The sequence below is a fragment of the Piliocolobus tephrosceles genome, chromosome 8, assembly GCF_002776525.5.
Source record: "Piliocolobus tephrosceles isolate RC106 chromosome 8, ASM277652v3, whole genome shotgun sequence".
Lineage (NCBI taxonomy): Eukaryota > Metazoa > Chordata > Mammalia > Primates > Cercopithecidae > Piliocolobus > Piliocolobus tephrosceles.
In genome coordinates this window covers 121698494-121719423 of record NC_045441.1, presented here as the reverse complement: position 1 = coordinate 121719423, position 20930 = coordinate 121698494, and the positions used below count along the sequence as shown (strand labels likewise).

The 20930-nt window shown below is 48.6% G+C and overlaps 1 protein-coding gene across 3 annotated transcripts in view; it reads left to right on the top strand.

Moving 5' to 3' along the window:
* The window catches only part of PLXNA4 (plexin A4), a 449834-nt gene that overhangs the window by 48452 nt on the left and 380452 nt on the right, over positions 1 to 20930 (top strand). For 2 of the 3 annotated variants that reach the window (XM_023207833.1, XM_023207834.1), the window contains exon 1: positions 15806 to 16993. In XM_023207833.1, coding sequence (XP_023063601.1) covers positions 15806 to 16993 — 1188 coding nt within the window. Of the gene's footprint in view, positions 1 to 15719; positions 16994 to 20930 lie in introns of those variants that run through there. The other variant, XM_023207835.1, reaches the window with a different exon arrangement.

The following is a 20930-nucleotide window of genomic DNA, read 5'->3' as shown; positions in this document are numbered from 1 at the left end:
TGCAGTGAGCTGAGATCCGGCCACTGCACTCCAGCCCGGGTTTATGCCATTCTCCTGCCTCAGCCTCCGGAGTAGCTGGGACTACAGGCGCCCGCCACCTCGCCCGGCTAGTTTTTGTATTTTTAGTAGAGACGGGGTTTCACCGTGTTAGCCAGGATGGTCTCGATCTCCTGACCTCGTGATCCGCCCGTCTCGGCCTCCCAAAGTGCTGGGATTACAGGCTTGAGCCACCGCGCCCGGCCGAAAATTGTAACTTTTATGTAATGTATATTTTATCACGAGTTTTAACATGTTAATATGTTTTTTTAAAAAAAGTCTTGCCCTTAGTCTGAGTTACTTTGATTTCAGCCTAATTTCCTTGAGACTGGCCTTTAGCCCTTCACTGGTTTATGTAATGGAGTACCCAGGACACTCTTTATGACTTGAGAGAAGAGAGGGCTCCTTGCTAAGAGGTATATGATCAATGCTGTTTCCCCTTTTCATTTTCAATCCTTTAATGTTATTAACTTTGGTTGGGAACTGATGAAGTTTATAAAGTAGTCTGTACTGCATAAGCATCTGTAATTTCCCTTTGGTAAAATGGAAGTTTTGCAGTGGTAGTTCTTCCTTCACAAAACATAAGCATCAAATTATAGGTTCCTAGGTAAAATACTTTCATTGACATCTCCTTCTTCCAGCCAAGGACCCTTGGTACAATCTCTGCATCTACCCAGGGCCCATCCCAGTTACAAGGTCCCCATCTCTATGGGGCTTTTTGCAGGGTTAGGTTGGTATCTTAGCCTCACTTCATTGTAATTATTGAGAATCAGCTTCTCATCCAGAGAATGAGGATGACATTAGCATCCTCCTGGGAGTATTTACATGAGATGCCTTCTGCAGAACACACAGTGTGGTTCTCTGTGAGTCACCTCCCTTGATTGTTCTCTTGAGCATCAACCTGGGCCAGGTGGGCCCTCTAGACAACCTCACCCTTGACATCCTAAAAAGAACTCTTGTCCTTCTCTGCTCCCCTGCCTGATTTCCCCATATCAGTTAAGTGGTACCAGCACCCACCCAGACCCTCAATCCAAAAATCAAGGAGGTGTGATTAAGTGCCTCTCTTTCACCCCCCTCATTTCCATCATCACCAGCAACCCCTGCTGGAGCAACCAGTCTTGTTTAATGACACTGTCACCTGAGTCAGGCTGCTGTCTCTCCTCAGTGAACTCCTCTTCCACCCAAAAACCGTTCTCCAGACAGCAGCCAGACTGACCTTGCAAGCCATAGACCCTGACTATGTCATTCCCTTGCTTAGAAGTTTTTCATGGCTTTTCTGCCATTTGGAATATACCCTCCAGCATCCGCTGTCTCTCTTCTCTCCCACTTCATCACCCATCCTTCCATGCTCATCTGGGCCTTCCAGCCCCTTGGCTTTCTGCCTTTTCTGTGCCAAGTCTGCTTCAGTGTCTTTGCATTTACATTTCCTTTGGCCTGGAAGGCTCCTCTCCCAAATCGTTGCATGACTGGCTCCCCCTGGCCATTCAGTCCCCCTGCAAGCGTCACCTCAGAGATACCAACCGTGGCTATTCCAACTACAGAAGCCAGGGTTGGTCTCTCTGAGGTCATGCTTGCAATAGTTATCTTGTAGCAAATGACTTTGCTTCTTTTTTGTTTTAGGTTTTAACACTATCTGAAAATAGTTATTTTTCTTGTTTATTGTGTTTCCTCGCTGTTGAATGTAAACTCCATGAGACCAAAAACTTTGTTGTCTTACTCATTGCTGCACCCCCAGAATGCAGGTTCCCGGTGTGGAGTCTAGGGAGCTGAATAAGTGTTGGTGAATGAATGCATGAAGACATGGGCCATCTTCCCTGCCTGCTGGTTAGCTTCCTCAGACTAGCACTTGGCCCTCGAGAGCTTGCCCAATGGTGCCACCTCCTTGAGCTCCATGGTGCACAAGTTATCAAGGCCTACCAAGGTGACAGGCCAGAACAGGTTAGAAGGCTTTTCTCTTTTCCCAGTTAACATCCGTGCATTTATCATGGGCCTTCTAGACCAATTTCCCATCCCACTTTTGCTATACAATCCCCAGTGATGACTCTGGTGAGTGACTTTGGGGTTTGTTTATTTATTTATTTTGAGATAGAGTCTCCCTCTGCCACCCAGGCTGGAGTGCAGTGGCACGATCTCAGCTCGCTGCAACCTCTGCCTCCTGGGCACAAGTGATCTTCCTGCTTTAACTTCCTGAGTAGCTGGAACTGCAGGTATGTGCCACCATGCCTGGCTAATTTTTGTATTTTTTTGTAAAGATGGGGTTTCACCAGATTGCCCAGGCTAATCTTGAACTCCCAGGCTCAAGCAGTCTGCCTGCCTCAGCCTCCTAAAGTATTGGGATTACAGGCGTGAGCCACCACACCCAGCCAGTTTTGGAGTTTATTAGGAAAGTATCAGATCAACAGAAGACCTGAGGTGTAGACAGAGGAAAGGTATGACTTTGGGCAAGTTAATGAGATTCTGTGACACCCAAAGTCACGCCTCAGCAATAATCCTAATGGGTTGGGTTGGGGTGGTCATGTCTGTTTCAAGCCATGAGTGGTTTATTGCCTATGAAGGAGCTTAGAGAAGGCAAAGTGTTCCACCAATGAGAGGTGGTGATGGTTGTGTTGATGATGATGGAGTTTCGGGCGGCATAAGAGGAGGAGGGCAGTGGGAGCTGGCAGGTGTTGTCCCCTCTGCATGGAGCATGCTGTGTTTCTGTCTATGGAACTGATCCACAGAGTGGATTCAGAAGAGCTACTGAGTCTACTGAAAGGCCTCCTGGGTCTTGCAGTGGATCTGACCCTTTATCACACCTCAGTCCACCTCATAGCCTCTCTTTCCTGATGGACACACAGCAGGTCCTGAAAGGGGGATGTCAGCAGCATCCAACATGAATCCCTCCTCTGCCTGGCCCTGCCCTGGGCCCTCCACCAACATGCTTCTTTCTGTATTCCTGTCACCTGAAAAAGGAAGAGGGCATGACCAAGTCATGGGGTGCCATGGGAGAGAACCTGTTATGTCAGGAGTATTGGCGAGAGGGCCTGGTGTTGATTTCAGGGGTAGAGGTTGGCTTGTTGAGGACACATCTACTTTACAGCCACGGGTACCTGAGAGGATGGCGTCCCCGGTGCTTCACCCGTCTGTGCCCAGCTTTGTGAAGTTGGGGAGGAAAGGGATGAGACTTCCTGCTCCTTGCCCATGTGTTGCTGGCACAAACACAGAGTTAGGGTGAGGTTTCATCACAGTGCAGGGGTGAGGGGAAATGAGCTGGGAGATGGGGGTGTGTTAGTTAATTTGGAATGACTGCCAGAAACTGCACATCTCCTTGGCCATTTGACTCCCAGGTGTGTGCCCAGTGGGAGAGGCAGGATGACTCGGAGACTGGGACCCAGAGCCTTAAAGCACGTGTTAATTCTTGGGAGTAAGGAATGAGTGGGCTCAAAACAACCTCTTTACGATGTATGACATGTTCTTCTGGCATGTACACTATATATTACACTTGTTACTTGATCAATACTAAATATTTCTTAAATTTAGTGTTGTCATAGTGATAGAGATTATTTCCAAACTTTGTGTCCTAAAATCCTCTATTCTGCTACCCCCTTACATATTCTCAGGTAGTAGTGCCAGGCTCCAAAACTTTGTTGCAGTCATTCTGAATTTTTTTTTTTTTTTTTTTTTTTTTTAAGGAGCAAATATAGCTCTGTTCAGCTTCCGGCTGCAGCGGGGATTTCTGCCAAGATTTTCGGCACACAGCTGAAATATGTTTTGTATTTTATGAGCTTTGGCTCATCGTGGAATTAAATAGCACTAATTACATGAATATAGACCAGCAAGGGAGACAACTGTTCACTTCCTGATTTTCCGGGGAATTGAGAAAGAAGAGAGGGGGTACAGGGACAAGAGGGGCCTAGAGTGAGGCGCTCCCACTAGATGTTGGTGACAACAGAAGCACTGTCATTTGGCTGAGTGAGCTCCAAATAGCATGCTCCCCCGCAGTGCCAACGTTTGGTGGGATTATGGACTTCCTCAAGTGAAGACTCTGTGGGGCTAGAAGGTAGGTGGCTGAGCTGTTGGGGAGGCTGTGACAGGGGCTGGTGGGGGTGGCCAGGCCTTTTAGGAGCGGAGGGGTGGCCGGAGAGTTGCTGAGGCTCAAGGATCTGAGTGTAGGGACTCTTGACTTGGTTTTTCCAGAACTTTGCATGTATTATTATCATTTCTAAACCCACTGACTGTTTTTACAGTTAGAGAAGTTTAGCTAGAGATTCCACACCAGTCTGCGGAAGGGAATATTTCCATTTCTTTTTCTTACTTGCTACGGGTAGGAAATGAAATGGGTCAGATTATGCTGGCAGAGTCAACCTGTCCAGGGGTCTAAATTAAGCCCTTGGGTGGGCGGGGGAGTTTCAATGCTTGGAAGCCTCCTGCTGGCCTCCTGCTGTGGACTGAGGTCCTCAGAGGCCGGAAGAAGCAAAGGCCCTTCCTGGAAAGATCAACTTGCTTGTCAGGCTCAGTGAAATGGACCAACACCTGAGCTGTTAAGAATGTGCTTGGTCCTTTTTATCTGAGGGAGAAAATAGACTCCAAAGCGTGTGACTTATGTCCACTTAACAGATGAGTACCCAGAGTTCTCTGAGGGCAGGCTGTGGAATTCAACCCTGGCAGGCGCTCCTGAGGCTCCCCACAACCTAGATTCAGGCAGCTAAAAAGGCAGCTTAAGCAAAGATGCAAAGAGTCTTTGGAGAGAAACTTCAGCACCAGCTTTTTGTCTCCCAGTGAACACCACCCCCGGGTGTTGTAATCATCACATCACGTGGCTCTGCCCTGCACCTCCACAAAGGCCGTTTGTGGAAACTTCCCAGCCTCAATGATGGCCTGTGTTCTGTGAAGCCACAACATTTCCCTCTCACTTCTGGATTTAGCACAAGAAGAAACTGGGTGATCTTTCTTCCCCGTCCTATTTCCAGAAACACCATTTTACAGATGGGGAAACTGAGGCAACAAGAAAGAAGGGCTGTCACTTAGCAGGACGTGTCTGGTTAGAATGACCATTCCTGATGCCCATAGTATCCTTGGCCATGGCGATTCTGAGAGGAGGCTTTTATGGGTGACACTGGCTGGTGCATGACTGGCTGTGAGCTAAGAACGTCCCACTTCTTCCCTTGACCATGAAAGGAGAGCAAGGAGTTCATTTGGGTGAAGACCACTGAATGTGGCTTTGCCTACTGGGGCCAGGCCAGAGCAGCTGGAGAGGCTACAGGGAGTGTAGGTTAGAGTGGCAGGCAGGGATGCAGTGAGCCTCCTGTCCTGATGAAAATGTCAGCTGGGCAAGTCTCAGGCCACATGCATGAAACAGGGATTCCTGGAGAGGTGACTATCCCCAGCCTGTGGTGACCTCCAAGCCCCTTTTCTGTGGCCACTATGTCCACCCAGGTCTTGAGGCAGCAGAAGTGACAGCAAGTCTCCCTTCGCTGCAGCTTAGCAACTTTCCATGGTGTCCCCCCATTTCTGTGCACTCAGAGGCCAGTGGATCCCCTTTGGAGACCAGGAGCCAGCACCCGTGGACAGACCCTGGATAGAGTGTTCCTCATGGGCTGGGTAGGAGACAGTGATCACATAGGTGCCAGGCTGTGCTATTTTGTAGAGCAGGTCTTGACACCAACTCCAGCTGGGGCATCTGACTCCAAATTCCTGGCTGGACTGTTTCTTTAAGTGAGATGCTGGAAAGAAGTTTAGGATTCTATCCTCCCCAAGTCAGGATCCTATTGAGAGTGCTGTGTTTTTAAAGTCTCGCTTCCACACTTGGAGTAAAGAAAGCCATTGCCTAGCGACTCCCCCGCCCCGAGGCACAGTGCCTGGAATCTCAAGGCGATCTCCACGTTGTAATGGAGAGTTTCACATGGGGCTGCCTGGGCCTCGGCTGGAGCTCCTGCTCGACTCTGCTGGGAACGGCAGACTTGGCCAGGGAGATGTGGTTTTGTACCCTGAGGGAACACCCTCCAGGCCAAGGACAAGGAGTCCTGGGGGAGGGAAAGGAAGGAGGGCATGGAAACCATGGATAAATGCCTCAGAGGTCCAGCTGGGACCTGATCTCTGAATGGAGAGGCTCACAGGCTCAGCCTCCTGCAGAGGCTTCTTCCAGGCTGGGTCCAAAGTCCAGGCTGGGTCCAAAGGCTCTGTCCATGGTAATCACTTCTCAGCCCCTTTTAATAAACTAGGAAGTAAGGATGAAGGGAGCCCTGCGTAACTGAGCTTGGTGCTGGATTTCCCCGGGACAGGGCTTGTTGCCTGGCGGCGCCAAGACCCTACATCAGTGCCTGGCCCTCTATCGCTCCCTCTTCCCCATCTTTTATACTTTTCTCTACCTCCCACTAGTCATCAATTTCACAGTTCCCATCTCTCAGAATAGAAGCAGACGCAGAGGGAAGCACACTGGAAGGAGGGCTCCCATGGCCCCTGCTGGACTGCTGCTTTCTGACCCCACGAAGCCCCACCCACACTGAGACTGTCCAAAGCCACCAGTGACCTTCTCTTGGGAAAACAGTTGCTTTGACTTGACTTATCCCCCTAGTGGTAGTGATGGGTTGTGCTGTGTCAACCCTACCCTCTGGCTCTTTCCTTTGATGAATGTGACACTCATTTCTGAGATAGCCAGCAACAAGGGGCAGGGGTGACAGTGAAGGCCAGGACGGATGGAGGTGCAGTGAGGTGGCCAAGTACATGGGGTCAGTTGTCTATCACGGGCCCCAGACTGTAGTGAGCTGCATGATTGGGCCCTAGATGGGTGTAAATAGAATTCTCCAGGGAAAGATGTAAAATAATTCATGGCTCCTACTTCTAGAATCCAAGAGTTGAAAGTAAAAACAATGCAGACATGAAAAAATACCAATGTTACTGAAGATGCTATTCTGAATGCATGGATTGTGGATTGGGGTAGAAATCTACAAATAGCATGTGTCCATTTTGTTTGCTTGGATCAATGAGTGTTTAGAGTTTCTTAGATGAAATGGAAATGAGGCCTGTTGCTGCTCCCCAACTCCCTCACTACCCTCAGCTGCACACACACTTGCCTCCCTGGGCCCCAAACTTGGAAATGGCCATCGAGCAGGAAGATTTCTCTATCCTGTATATGTTAGCTTGGCCGTCTCCTCTCTTTCCGAGTTTGGCTACTTGCCATCTGGCTTTGGGAATAAGGGAGGGGGATGCTGACATCTAAAGAGAGCTCTTCCTAGGGCCAGAGCCTGATGTACCACAAAGAACAGAGACCTGCAGCCCCCCAGCATTAGGTTTGAATTCCAGCTCTGAGTTGCAGTGAGCTTGCTATGTTTCTGCCTGTGAGTTAGGGTGAGGCTAACTGTTGTCATACACAAATCCACAGTGTCAGTATTATCACAGTAAAGGTTTCTTTCTTGTCTGATGTTCCTGGTTGGTGCACAAATCTTTCATCTTGAGGCTCCACCATCCTATAGGGCCTCAGGGTCCTTTTTATCCAGCTGGGTGGTGAAAGAAACTGTAGAGAAGACACACTTATTTCTTCCCTGCTTTGGCATGGAAATGTCACCATAATCTTGCTATTCACACAGTCACACCTGAATACCATGTGGAAATGGAGAGGCTGGGAAATGTCATCCATCGCTGGTGGCCACCTCTCACTGACTTCATACCAGCAGCCTCATGCATAGGGAAGCCCATGTTTTTTGTGAAAAGTTAGCTTCCTGTTCCCAACCCACCTGCACAATTGAGATGAAATGACCTGTTGTACAGTGTTGTGGGAAGGACTAAGGGAGCTGATGAAGTTCTGGGTTTCTAATAGGAGCTGGGAAGGGGAGGATCTGCAGAGCTTGCCAGTGGGACAGCTAGAGGGGCCTCAGCCCCTGGAGAGCAGGGACACTGTTTTTTTTTTTTTTTTTTTTTTTGAGGTGGAGTCTTGCTCTGTCACCCAGGCTGGAATGCGGTGGCGTGATCTTGGCTCTCCGCTGCAACCTCTGCCTCCCGAGTTCAAGTGATTCTCCTGCCTTAGCCTCACAAGTAGCTGGGACTACAGGCATGTGCCACCATGCCCAGCTAATTTTTCTTTTTTCTTTTCTTTTTTTTTTTTAGTAGATACGGGGTTTCACCATATTGGCTAGGCTGGTCTCAAACTCCTGACCTCAAATGATCCGCCTGCCTCAGCCTCCCAAAGTGCTGGGATTAGAGGCATGAGTCACCGCTCCCGGCAGGGACACTGTTTTTTGCTCTGGAATGTATCTACCCTTTGCACCCAGCCCAGAACTCCTTATGTGGTATGTGCTCCATCGATAGTCATTGGCTGAATATATGAGTGCATGCTGACTTCTAGCAACTGGCATCTCCTGCATTGTGGCTGTTTTCTGTTGTTGTCTGTTTTCTATCTGCAATTTTATTTTCAGGCTCAGCTTCTTCTATTCAACCAGGTCCATACTGATTTCCTTTGCTGCATAGGACGGTGGGTCTCAAAGTCCAGTTTGCTAACACAAGACAACTTTTTATGATATTCCAGCTGGTGGACCGGTTGGTCTCTATGTAAATCATATATGAAAGATGTATTTTCTCTGATGCATTTGAACTCATGTTTTAAAAGGACAAAATGGAGTATTTTAAGTATTTATAATCCCTGGTTTAGGAGAGGGTACAGCCACTTTTTTAGATTGGTCCCTGTTTGAACTGACTGGCTCAAAAATTTACTTGAAGCACCAAGATTTACTTTGTACTTTAGCCGTACGTGATACCCACTGCCATCTCATATACTCTGCTATGGAGCATTCCTTCATTCATTTATTCACGTGTTTCCAAACATCTGTTATATACCTACTGTGTTTCAGGCTCTGAGTTTGGAACTGGAGAAAAGAGGGGTAAAATATAATCCTTGTCCTCAAGGAGCTCATATTTTTAGACTAGGGGATAGCATCAATGGATAAATATAACAGAGTTTGTAAAATGTGAGACTCTGGTGACACTGGTTCCTGCACTAATATATAGTAGGGGCGTCTTAGACCAGTGGCTTGATCAGAGAACGCTTCATTTGAACAGTGAGTCTAACTCAGGGCACGGAGGCGTGAATTGGTGAAGACTTCCCAAGAGCGTTGCTGGTGCAGCTCGTAAGGCAAATGCTCGGCAGATAGGGAAGTATTGTGTTTGATTCTGAAAGTTGGTACGTACACATGCACACACACTCAAACGTCACCTGGAGTTATGCCTCACTATCTGTAAAACCGTAGTTTATCTCTGTGAGCAGTGGAAGGCACAGATCTGTTTGGCTTGCTCACTTGAACCCATGGAATAATAGTCTATTAAAGAGGTTGTGGTGGGAGACACTGTACTCTTTGGGATTTTTCTCTGTGTGGGTTAGGATTCTTATATTAGCAAGTGCCAGAAAACCGAACCCAAACTGGCTTCTGCAAAAGGGGAATTTTTTTTTAAAGTACAGGCATAGAGCTGGTTTCAGTGGACACAATTGAGACATTTATAGGATGTCGTCAGGCCTGGGACATAGTACTCTCTATCCTTTGGCTTAGTTCTGCTCTTCTCACTACTTTGGCTTCATTCTTCCGGGCTCCTGTCCCCTGCTCCCACCCCTGTGATTACAAGATGGCACCAACAGTTCTTAGGCCCTTGCTTCTCCAAGGTCACATCTGGTGGAAGAGCTAGAACTTTCTCCCACAGTATCCCCATCCAAAGCCTGTTGCTTGTCAGAGACCTGATTTAACCAGTTTCTCATTGCTAAGCCAATCACTCTGCCCTCCCCAACCCTGTTCTGTGCTGAGTGGCTCAGGCTCTGAACCAGAGGTGGAGTCAATTCTAGCAGAAGTGTTTGGGCTGAGAGAGGGCAAAGGCACAGATGCCCAGAGAATAAATGAATGACAGCAAAAACAACAGGTATACACTGTCTCTGAAAGTGTGTTTCAAATTTTTTTGACCATGACTGTATTAGTTGGGCTTCTTCAAAGAAAACAGAACCAAGAGGATATGTGTGTGTGTGTGTGTGTGTGTGTGTGTGTGTGTGTGTGTCTGTGTAGAGACAGAGAGATTGATTTAAGGAATTTGTTCACACAATTTTGGAGGCACCAGGTTCAAAACCTGTAGGGTAGGCCTGTAGATGGGAGACTCAGAGAAGAGCAAATGTTGTATCCAAGTCCGAAAGCCATCTGCTGGTGGAGTTTCCTCTTGCTCAGAGCAGGCCAGTCTTTTGTTCTATTCAGGACCTTTAACTGATTGGATGAGGCCCACCCACATTATAGAGGGCATTCTGCTTTACTCAAAATCCACTGCTTTACATGTTAATCTTATGCCAAGACACCCTCCCAGAAACTTCCAGAATAATGTTTGACCAACTATCTGGGCACTGTGGCCCAGCCAAGTTGACAAATAAAATTAACCATCCCAGGGACGCAGTTACATCACACATATTTATACCACACTCAATATGTACTTTGCTATATGGGTGGGTAAAACAAAAGTCTCACCAAACAGTGCTTATCTTTTCTATGTGACATACTAATATTTTCCTTCTATTTTATTTCGTTAAGAAGAGCACCTGGTCAGGTGTGGTGGTTCACGCCTATAATGCCAGCACTCTGGGAGGCCGAGGCAGGCAGATCACTTGAAGTCAAGAGTTTGAGACCAGCCTGACCCAACATAGTGAAACCCCATCTCTACTAAAAGTACAAAAATTAGCCAGGCATGGTGGTGGGCACCTGTAATCCCAGCTACTTGGGAGGCTGAGGCAGGAGGATCGCTTGAACCCCTGGGAGGCGGAGGTTGCAGTGAGCCCAGATCACTCCACTGCATTCCAGCCTGGGCGACAGAGGGAGACTCAATCTCAAAAAGAAAGCACCTGTGACTCACCTAGTTCATGGTGTGTTGTGACATGAATTTTGAAGTGCTATCCTAGGACACATTTTCTGAGAATCCTATTACCCCATAGCAAAAGGTCTGAGGACCAGGCCTCTGTCCAAGGGGCCAGGGAATGTATTGTGAATAACCAAGTGAGGCCTGAAGAGCTCAGCTCTCCAATGTCCAAAGTGACTGTGTATGACCTCCGCCAAGACCTGTACTTGTTCATGCCTCGGTTTCCTTATTTCTAGAGGGCATACTTATAAATACCTCATCTACCTAACAGGATTGTCATGAACAAGAAATGCAGAACAAGGTAATATCCATGAAAACACTTTGTAAACTCTAAAGTAATTTCACAGGGTAATTGCTATTTTAAACGACTCTGTAATAACTTCCCTTTCTACCACTCAGGAATCTGAGAGGATGGTGCTATTTCATGAAAATTAGTTTCAGTTCTTTGAAACTTGCTGCCTAAAACAAAGACAGCCCCAATTTCTTTAATCAAAATGATGATCAGCCTCTATAAATGAGTCCCATCTCCCCCGTGACTACTCAGAATTAAAATCTGATTTCAAAGAAGGGAAAACTGTGGCATGTTTGGGTTGGGTCTGGGGGTTTTTTCAGTTCTCCTGCCTTCTTACCCACCTTCCATAGTTCAATGAATCCTTCAGGGCAATCATGAAGCTTATTTGGTCCCATTACTTGCCTTTAAGAATCAGAGTTGGGCCGAATGTAATTTCCATTACTTGGTTTTGACACTAGCTAAATGGTGACTTGAGAGCGAAATGGTGGGTAGGTTCTGAAATTGGGGTGGGGGTTTCCTAGGTTGGGGTTACCGCTTGCAAGAATTGACGTCCTGGAAGGGAAACCCCCCTGGAAACTCTTGCTTTGCCAAATTGGATCAGCCTTAGACAGCTCGGGGAGGCAGGGGGCTGGTGGCTCTGCATATCTGTGTGTCCCAAGCTGGGGAGGGGTCACCTCTGTGGTGGTGCCTTGTGGGGTCTTTGGTGAGGCAAGCTGGAGCTCACATCTTATTTTCCCCCTTTCTCTTCCATTTCTCTTATTTGTTTCCTAATCAGTCCCTTTCTTGGTGTGTAAAATGAGAGGCTGGTTATTCCCAGTACATGTTATTGTTTCTGTGGGCCCCCCCTCCTCTCTGGGTATAGTAATCTCACCATCACCAGATGAGGCGATAAGTGTTTGAGATACATAACTGTGTCTCATTTCAGTGCCTAATAGAAGATGCAGAATGAGCCATGGCACCTTTCTGCTCAGTAAATTCATAATTATAGGATTCTTCGTCTCGCCTCTTGCAGACTAGAGAGCTGTTGATTGGCCATGGGTCCATGTGTGTGTACAGTAAGGCAGGTTGTGGGGTAGGCACACTTTCCCCAGCATATGGCACGTTGTGATACAGAGACTGTGCGAAGTTCCCTCCTCAGAAAAGTTGGTGGCTGAGCCCCGACCTGCACCTGCCTGTCTGAAAGGGGGATTATCAGCCCTGCTGGAATTTGGTTGTTGGCAGAGATGCTTTGAGAGCCCTGTTAGCCAGCAGAGCATATGGTGCCCAAAGAGCAGTCTCTTTCAGACAAAGGCTGGAAGCAGCTGCTGGAGTGAGTTCACATAAAGTCAGAAGAGAGGCCGGGGTGGTGGAAAGAGCATGGGACGGACAGTGTGAGACCCGATCTTACACCATCTTCAACTCAATGTGTGACCTCTTGCAATTTCGTCTGACCTCTTGGATTTCAACGTCCTTGTCTCTAAAATCAGGGATTGGGAAACACTAAACTGGATTATCCCTTTCAGATAAAAACATACAGATTCGTCTTTGATAGGAATTTGAATTTGCACAAGAAATTCAAGATGAACCATCTTGACTCTTCATCACTCATCTTGAGATGTACCACCGAGTACCATCTCATTATCATAATCCTAATCTTTCTAATCCTATTTTAATCTTGCTAACGATAACAATGACAGCAACCATCATTTCCTAAGCACTTAACTGTGCTGGGCAGAGGCTCTATGTGGCTGCTGCTTTACAGTCATTAATGCTTTCAGAGGTAAATCACAGAACTCACCTGATCGGTGTTATCTACCAGCTTAGCCCCTGGGGGTCAGAGAGGACTTTGTTTTTCTCCTGATACTGGTAGGTGATATCCCAGGATTTCTGTTTGGGGCTTCCATGAGTTAACAAGGGCTTCTAAGTGCTCTATCTTCTGGGCTCTGGAATTGTGCATTTCTAGAAAAGTATGGATTTTGCAGTGACTGAAACCTGGACTTCAAACCCAGTTCTGCTACGTATTAACCAGTGTCCTTGCAGAGCTAAAATTTCCTCACCTGAAACAGGAATAAGACAATTCTGACCCCAGGGAACAGTAGTGAGGATTACGTGAGCCAAGCTATGTGAAAGTGTTTGCATGGGCTCTGGGTGCAGTAAATGCTCCACGGATATTGATATTCCTCTATGCTTCCAGCCCCTCTTTCTGCCAGTCAGGAAATAATTGTTGAGTCTCCTCTATATGTCCAGCTGTGAATGTGTTGACGAGCGAGACAGACCCAGCCCTGCCCTTGTGGTGCTCACAGACCCTCAGCTCCAAACTCTCCTTCTGCAAAGGCTAAGGCTAAATGGAAAGAGAGCGGCTCCTCTCTGGGGGCCTTTGCTCTTTTCCTCTACAATTTCATTTCTTTCTTCAACACTTTGCATTTCAGTCTCAACTTGCCAGTGATATCCTGGCAAGGCTGAAGCTCTCTCTTTTCAGCCTCATCTTTCACCTGATTCATTCATGAACTGTGTTCTCCAGACGTACTCTTCCTTGTACACACCCTCATGTGATATACCCATGCTTCTGCTATGTAGGCCCCTCCCCTAGAAGGCCTTTCCCTTCGTGCTCTGCCTGTCTTCTCCAAGTTCACGGCTCAGCCCGAATTCCATGCCCTCCCCAAGGCCTCCTGCAGCCTGCTCCTTGCTCTCCCTCACCCCAACTTAGAAATCTTCTTCCTCCTAGGAACTTCCAAAGCACTCTCTTGTATGCCACGTGACTTTTCATCACGCGCATCAGTTCAGGTTCTGGTGGTATTGGCCTGATGTGACTACGCGTTCTTTGAGAATCTGATCCTTGGGCCCCACAGCATCTTGCACATTTTGTGTGTGTTCTGAGCGAACATTGACCACATAGGTGAATGAATGAAGGCCCTTGGCTTGCAGCACCGCTCTTGGTTGTGGTGTGCTCCACTAACCAGTCTTCCTCCTCGGATATTGACTGGAGAAGACCTGTGCTTTTCATTAGTTTGCTGACTGACAATGCAAAGTCTTTATTTGGTTTTCTTCCTTCTTCTCTTGGTTTCCATCTAACCTAGTGTTTGCTCCCTGCTGGGGAATTTTCTATTGCTTAGTGGTCTACCTCTTATCATTCTCCACTTTTGAGGTGTTTGGGGGTGAATGAGAAAAATTCCGCAGAGCTGAGATACCCCCAGATAGGATGTTGGCAATTCCTGCCCTGAATTCTCCCAAACTGGAAGAAACATAAAGCTGTCCAATGGGAACACACACAGGAAGCATCTTGAATAGAAAGAGACCCTCAGGATGAGAGGTGATCTTGTTCCCTGGGGAGTTTTGTATTTGTTTGTTTATTTATTTGCTTGACCGATTATTAAAGCATTTTTTCTCTCCCTTTAATGAAAACCTCTCAGAGGAGCCCTGCTACGGGAGGAAGCCAAGATCTGCCTTGTTAAAATGACATTAGGGCTCAGGGTTGGGCAGCAAACCCACAGGACCCGGTTGCCGCTGCAGTGTGAAGAGACTGAGGATGTGGGTTTTTAATTTGGCCTCTTCATTCAGCAGAGAGGCACAGAGGAAAGTTTCTCCTGCAGTAGTAGGTACGGACACAGATAACCAGAGGTAGTGGCTGTAATGGACAGCCCCCACAAAGGGATCAACCTTAACTTTTCTGCTGCATTTCACAGGGACCACAGTACAGCCCCATCTGTGCAAGGCTGGGGTGAACTGAGATGGTTTAGCAGTTAAGATTGTGAACCTGTGCACATTTACACTACTCATATTTGGAGCTACTCTACCACTTATAGCTGTACAAGTTACATGACTTCCCTAAGCTTGCTTTCCTTAGCTGTAAAATGTGGATACAATAGGATGTACTTTGGAGGTCTACCAGTCAGGGTCCCAGCAGGTAATAGACAGCACACACAAATTTGGTTCTTGAGAAAAAGTTAAAAAAAAGGCTGTTCATAAAAATGTGGCTCTTTAAGAGGCAGTGTAGTATGGGGGGATAGTAATAGTGAGGTCCCCATCACCACCTCTACGGCCAGATGGGGTCCAGCAGGAAGTGGTTCACAGAGCCTGGAGACGGAGAAACTGTGTGCAGAGGCCTGCTGTGGGGAACACGGGACAAAGCTTGCAGCCAGTGCAGGCAGTCCCGCCTCCTGCCCTCCCTCCCTCCCTCTTCTCCTGCAGCCAGTCTTTGCGGATGCTGCCTGCTGGTGGCACCTAACCCGGGTGACAGTGCTGGACAGTGTCTGACACAAATTCAGGCACTCAGTAGATAATGGCTGTTGATCATGATCATCATCATCATCACTGCTATTATTATCATGTCATTATCATCACCACCATTATCATTACTGATGTGTCCTCCTGGGGCCGCTGCCAGCCGGCTCTGACTGTGTCACATGCCTGTGGTGGGGGTCGACTCAGTCAGCCTCCAGCACCCCCCCCCAGTGCAGTTCTGCTCAGTGTGTGCAGAACATTTTGAAAGTCCAGGCAGACAAGCTGTGGGGTGAAATGAAGCTGCTGGCACTGTTATCCAGCTCATAGTCTTCCCTTTCTCCAGTAGGGGAGACTGCATTGCTGAGTCCTGGCCCTCCGAGGGGACGACCGTGCCTGAGTGCTGCTGTGCCACTGGGACCCGCCTCTGCCATGAAAGCCATGCCCTGGAACTGGACCTGCCTGCTCTCCCACCTCCTCATGGTGGGCATGGGCTCCTCCACTCTGCTCACCCGGCAGCCAGCCCCGCTGTCCCAGAAGCAGCGGTCATTTGTCACATTCCGAGGGGAGCCCACCGAGGGTTTCAATCACCTGGTGGTGGATGAGAGGACAGGACACATTTACTTGGGGGCTGTCAATCGGATTTACAAGCTCTCCAGCGACCTGAAGGTCTTGGTGACACATGAGACAGGGCCGGACGAGGACAACCCCAAGTGTTACCCACCCCGCATCGTCCAGACCTGCAATGAGCCCCTGACCACCACCAACAATGTCAACAAGATGCTCCTCATAGACTACAAAGAGAACAGGCTGATTGCCTGTGGGAGCCTGTACCAAGGCATCTGCAAGCTGCTGAGGCTGGAGGACCTCTTCAAGCTGGGGGAGCCTTATCATAAGAAGGAGCACTATCTGTCAGGCGTCAACGAGAGTGGCTCGGTCTTTGGAGTAATCGTCTCCTATAGCAACCTGGATGACAAGTTGTTCATTGCCACGGCAGTGGATGGGAAGCCTGAGTATTTTCCCACCATCTCTAGCCGGAAACTGACCAAGAACTCTGAGGCAGATGGCATGTTCGCGTACGTCTTCCATGATGAGTTTGTGGCCTCGATGATTAAGATCCCTTCAGACACCTTCACCATCATCCCTGACTTTGACATCTACTATGTCTATGGTTTTAGCAGTGGCAACTTTGTCTACTTTTTGACCCTCCAACCTGAGATGGTGTCTCCACCAGGTTCCACCACCAAGGAGCAGGTGTATACATCCAAGCTCGTGAGGCTTTGCAAGGAGGACACAGCCTTCAACTCCTATGTAGAGGTGCCCATTGGCTGTGAGCGCAGCGGGGTGGAGTACCGCCTGCTGCAGGCTGCCTACCTGTCCAAAGCAGGGGCCATGCTTGGCAGGACCCTTGGAGTCCATCCAGATGATGACCTGCTCTTCACCGTCTTCTCCAAGGGCCAGAAGCGGAAAATGAAATCCCTGGATGAGTCAGCCCTGTGCATCTTCATCTTGAAGCAGATCAATGATCGCATTAAGGAGCGGCTGCAGTCCTGTTACCGGGGCGAGGGCACGCTGGACCTGGCCTGGCTAAAGGTGAAGGACATCCCCTGCAGCAGTGCGGTGAGTCCAGGGAGGGCTGTGGGCGGGGATGGTTGGGAGTGTAGGATGAGAACCCCAGCCTTGTAGCCCCCATGGGGTGTGTATCATTCTTCCCCTTTTGCAGATGAGGCGAGTATATCCCATCCCATTTCTAAGTCTCATTGGACCCAGAGTGTCACCGAACATTCTGCAACTATGACATTGAGTGTATAAGAGTCAGAGTGGGAACTAAAACATAAATTCCCTTCAGAGTACTCTCCTCTGCCCCATATTGGCTCACTGGTTATGAGGCTCACTGGAAATAGGTAGGAATTGTGTCAAATGGATGTCGTAGGGACTGGGCATGACTGGAGTCTAGATCACAGTGTGCTGTAGTGCAAGATGTGTACATGCCCTTTGTATTCACCAAGCCTGCAAATAACCTTCCTGGGAGCTTAGGACAAAACCACAGGGTAGGGGAAGAGGAGAATATGAGGAGTCATCCTATATTTGGGATAGATATGGAATTTCAGGAGAGGTGTGTTTTTAGCCTTTTGTATGTCTTTAGGAAATGCTGAAATGAGAGCACAGTCAGGTAAGAGTGCAGTGAACACATAGAGAAAGCAAAGCTAACTTAGAAAAGGGACAGGAAGGGACAAATCGTGTTTGTTGAGCATCTTCTGTGTGCACAGTGCCTTAGAGGAGACGTGAGAAAGTCAGGAAGCAGCCCGAGAGCAGCATGGGACGATGGGAGAGCTGCGGGGAACCAGAAGGAGAGCAGGAGAAGGGTTGACTTAGGGGTCTTCGCATGGCTTCTGGGTATGGCCTTGCTGGGTGACCCCAGGTGAAGCAGGGGACACAGACTCTTGCCTGTCGTAGCCTAGCTCATGTGTGCCGCACCATGAAAAGCATCTGCCTTCTTGTGGCTGGACTCGGTTCCTCTTCACAGTGGTCCTGTTTGTTCACAATCATTCTTTGGGTGACTTGGAAGGCTCAGCTATCAGTATCTCTGTGCTCTTGTCCTTTTCCTTTTGTAACTGTGCATTTTGAAGATTATGAACCTACTTTGAGAACATCAATTCTGTAATTTTAATTTGGGGAGAAGAAGAAAGGAAAATGTATCCATCAGACAGAGTACACATCCATACTGATGTGATTCTTGACTCCTTAAACTTTGGTGGAGTTCCATATTAGGAAATGTATTTTGGTTGTTTAAAAAAGCATTAGTTTCCTTTCATAAAGTATAACTATGTGCCAGGCAGATCTCAGAGGGGACTGGCACCCTCCCCAGCCAGAGTGTAGAGAGGCCATCACTCCAGTTTGGGATTTGGGTTGGAGGTAGGGAAGAGGGAGGAGAAAGATGGTGCCCTGGCATTAGGCTCAGACTGTTTTCCACTGTCAAGTCTTCCAGGCACTGGGCCGGCTGAAACTAAAAGGTATCATCTGTTCTTGGAGGTTTTGAAAAGCCAGGAGTCCCCTGATGTCACAAAGGAAACAGGAGAGGTGCTGTGGACCAAGCAGGGCAGGCAAAAGTTGACAAATCAGAGCCAAACCAGAGAATGGAGGGGACTCCACTGTATCTCCTGAGCCTTCCTAGCAGGTGACTTAACCTTTGGGAATGCCTTCTGGAGCCCTCTGTTTAGGGCAGTAGTGGAGCCACTTAAGAGAGTCCAAGAGACAGCACTATGAACTTGTGGGGGCATGGAATGCTCCCAGGTGAAGGCAGGTAATGATAGAGGCTGTGCTGGACATATGTCTATTATGCACTCAAACATGGGTCTGTGGTGAGATGTATTAGAATGTTGGTGTTCAGAAGGCCCTTCGAGAGCCTTGGCCTAAAACTTCATTTTACATTAAGCACCTTGAGACTCAGCAAGGTGAATGAATTGCCCAAGGTCACACATCTTAGGAGTGAGTGACAGAGCCAGCAATTGAAGAGAATCCCCCTTACCTGCAGGACACCCGCACATGCATACATGTAATAAATTCCCCACGAGCATGCACACATATGCAGGCCTGTTAGAAGATGGCAAGTTTAGGCCATGTACTTACTAAACGACAACTAGTTCTTTTGAGACCAGAGGGGTTGGCAATCTCTGACAGTTTCCTGTAGAAAACTTGCTTCAAACCCTGACTTTCTGGGTGATGCTCTTGGGAGAAAAATCAGCTGCAGGGGTCCGTCTGGCTGCCCGTGGGCAAGTGTTCATGCTGCCCTTGCTTCCTGCCACAACACAAAAAGCCAAGTTTATCATGGAAGTCTGCAGAGCTGCAGGTCCTAACACCGTGTGGTGGCCTTGGAGAGAACAGAGAGGCAACAGCTTTGCAAGACAGGCTAATGCCAGGATGGGGAGTAATGGAGCCAGATAACAAGCTTTTGATTTTTCTTTTAATTAGCCCTTTCAAGTTACAGGCAAGTTCAGGGCTGAGAGTAGAAAGGAGGAGGCCAGAAACTCTGCATAGGGCTGGGGCTGTCTCTCCAGCCAGTCTGAGAAAGGCCAGGCTGCCGTTTAATGCACAGTATCAGTTTCCTTTGATTTGGCAGATACCTGAGTTCCTTTGCTCCAGCATTCATTTGGAGTCGGCTCAGACCACACATGTTTCATGCAACATCGGCCAGGCCAGGCTCTGTGTTGCCACGATGGCACAATTTGCAAACCCAGCTCTTCCTCAACCCATTTACAAGGCTGTTGGGTTAGTTTTCCTCTTCCCTTCCTGCCTAGAGGTGGAGGATGAACAAGATGAACTCTGGAGTTCTTTCTTGTCACGGAGTCTGACACTCCCTTGAGCCCTGTGAAGTGGGAACTCAGTCCCAGATGACCTCTGTCCTGTGGTGTTCCTGTTGTAGAAAGATGGCAGAGGGCAGGGCAAGGCCCAGGAGGTTGGCTTTTAGGACTTGCGTTTTGTAGGGCAAGGGGTCCCCTGTGGGTTTTATCATAGTTGCAACTCTAAAAACTTGAAGAAGGGATTTGACTAGCAATGAATGTCGACTGTGATCCAGGCTGTACCAGCTCTCTAAGTTAGAATGCTCCTCCTATGGGGCTCTTCAGGCTTTTCTAGCCCTTTTCACATCCTGAGACCCATATTCTTCCCCCTGAACTCATGCCTCCAGAACTCAGAGCCGGGATCCGCATAACTCCTGGGTCACCTGCCTCCTTCACAAGGTCCCAGCACCTGCTTTGGCTGTGTTCATTTGGGGGATAGGAAGGAATGGGAAGAAAAACCCCTACTACAAGGCCCCTGGTGCCAGGAGGCATCCACAGAGCACTGGGCAGGCCGAGGCCTGAGGGCTGGGCAGAGGGAAAAGTCTTGGGCCATGGGGGTGGAACCTGCTGACCCACAGCCCCCAGAGAGCTCGATGGTGCCTCGACTTCAGGTGACTCAGGTAAGGCTGGCCGTGCTCCCATCGGAGATGAGGGCTGGTTGGCCAGGAGTGGCCTCCTCATGGGAATGTGTTGCTGTGGACATAAACAGGCCTATTGCAAATGCACATCCCTGAACGGGCACCAGGTGTGAAGGCTGGGGAAGCAGCTGGGGCTTTCTGGTGTCAGTGGAGAGTGGGAGCAGCAGCTTCCACCTTTGCCCTCTGAGCCGTGCTTTACCCCTGTCCTGGCTTTCTCCGCCTGGGTGGAGAGAGGTCTCCCAAAACAAGTGGGTTAGTATCTGCAAGTAACTCTAAGGATCTCATGAGGACACGGGTATGAGGGGGGTCCTAGAGGGTCTGTCAGGGCCCCAATTTGTCTTGGGACTCAGAAGACTAGAGGTCAAGCTAATGAGCACTCATGTGGGGAATGGCAGTGATTTCATTTCTGTTTCCGTGGCTTATCCTTGGTGCATCTCTATCCTCAGCCCCTTTTGAAGGCTGCCATCCAGGCTCCCTGAGACTGTCTGTCTGCAGAACATGTGACAGACAGTAAGGCTGAGGAGCCCACACCTGTGGCCTCTGTCATGTGCCAGGGCTTTATGCAGGAGAAGGCGATGG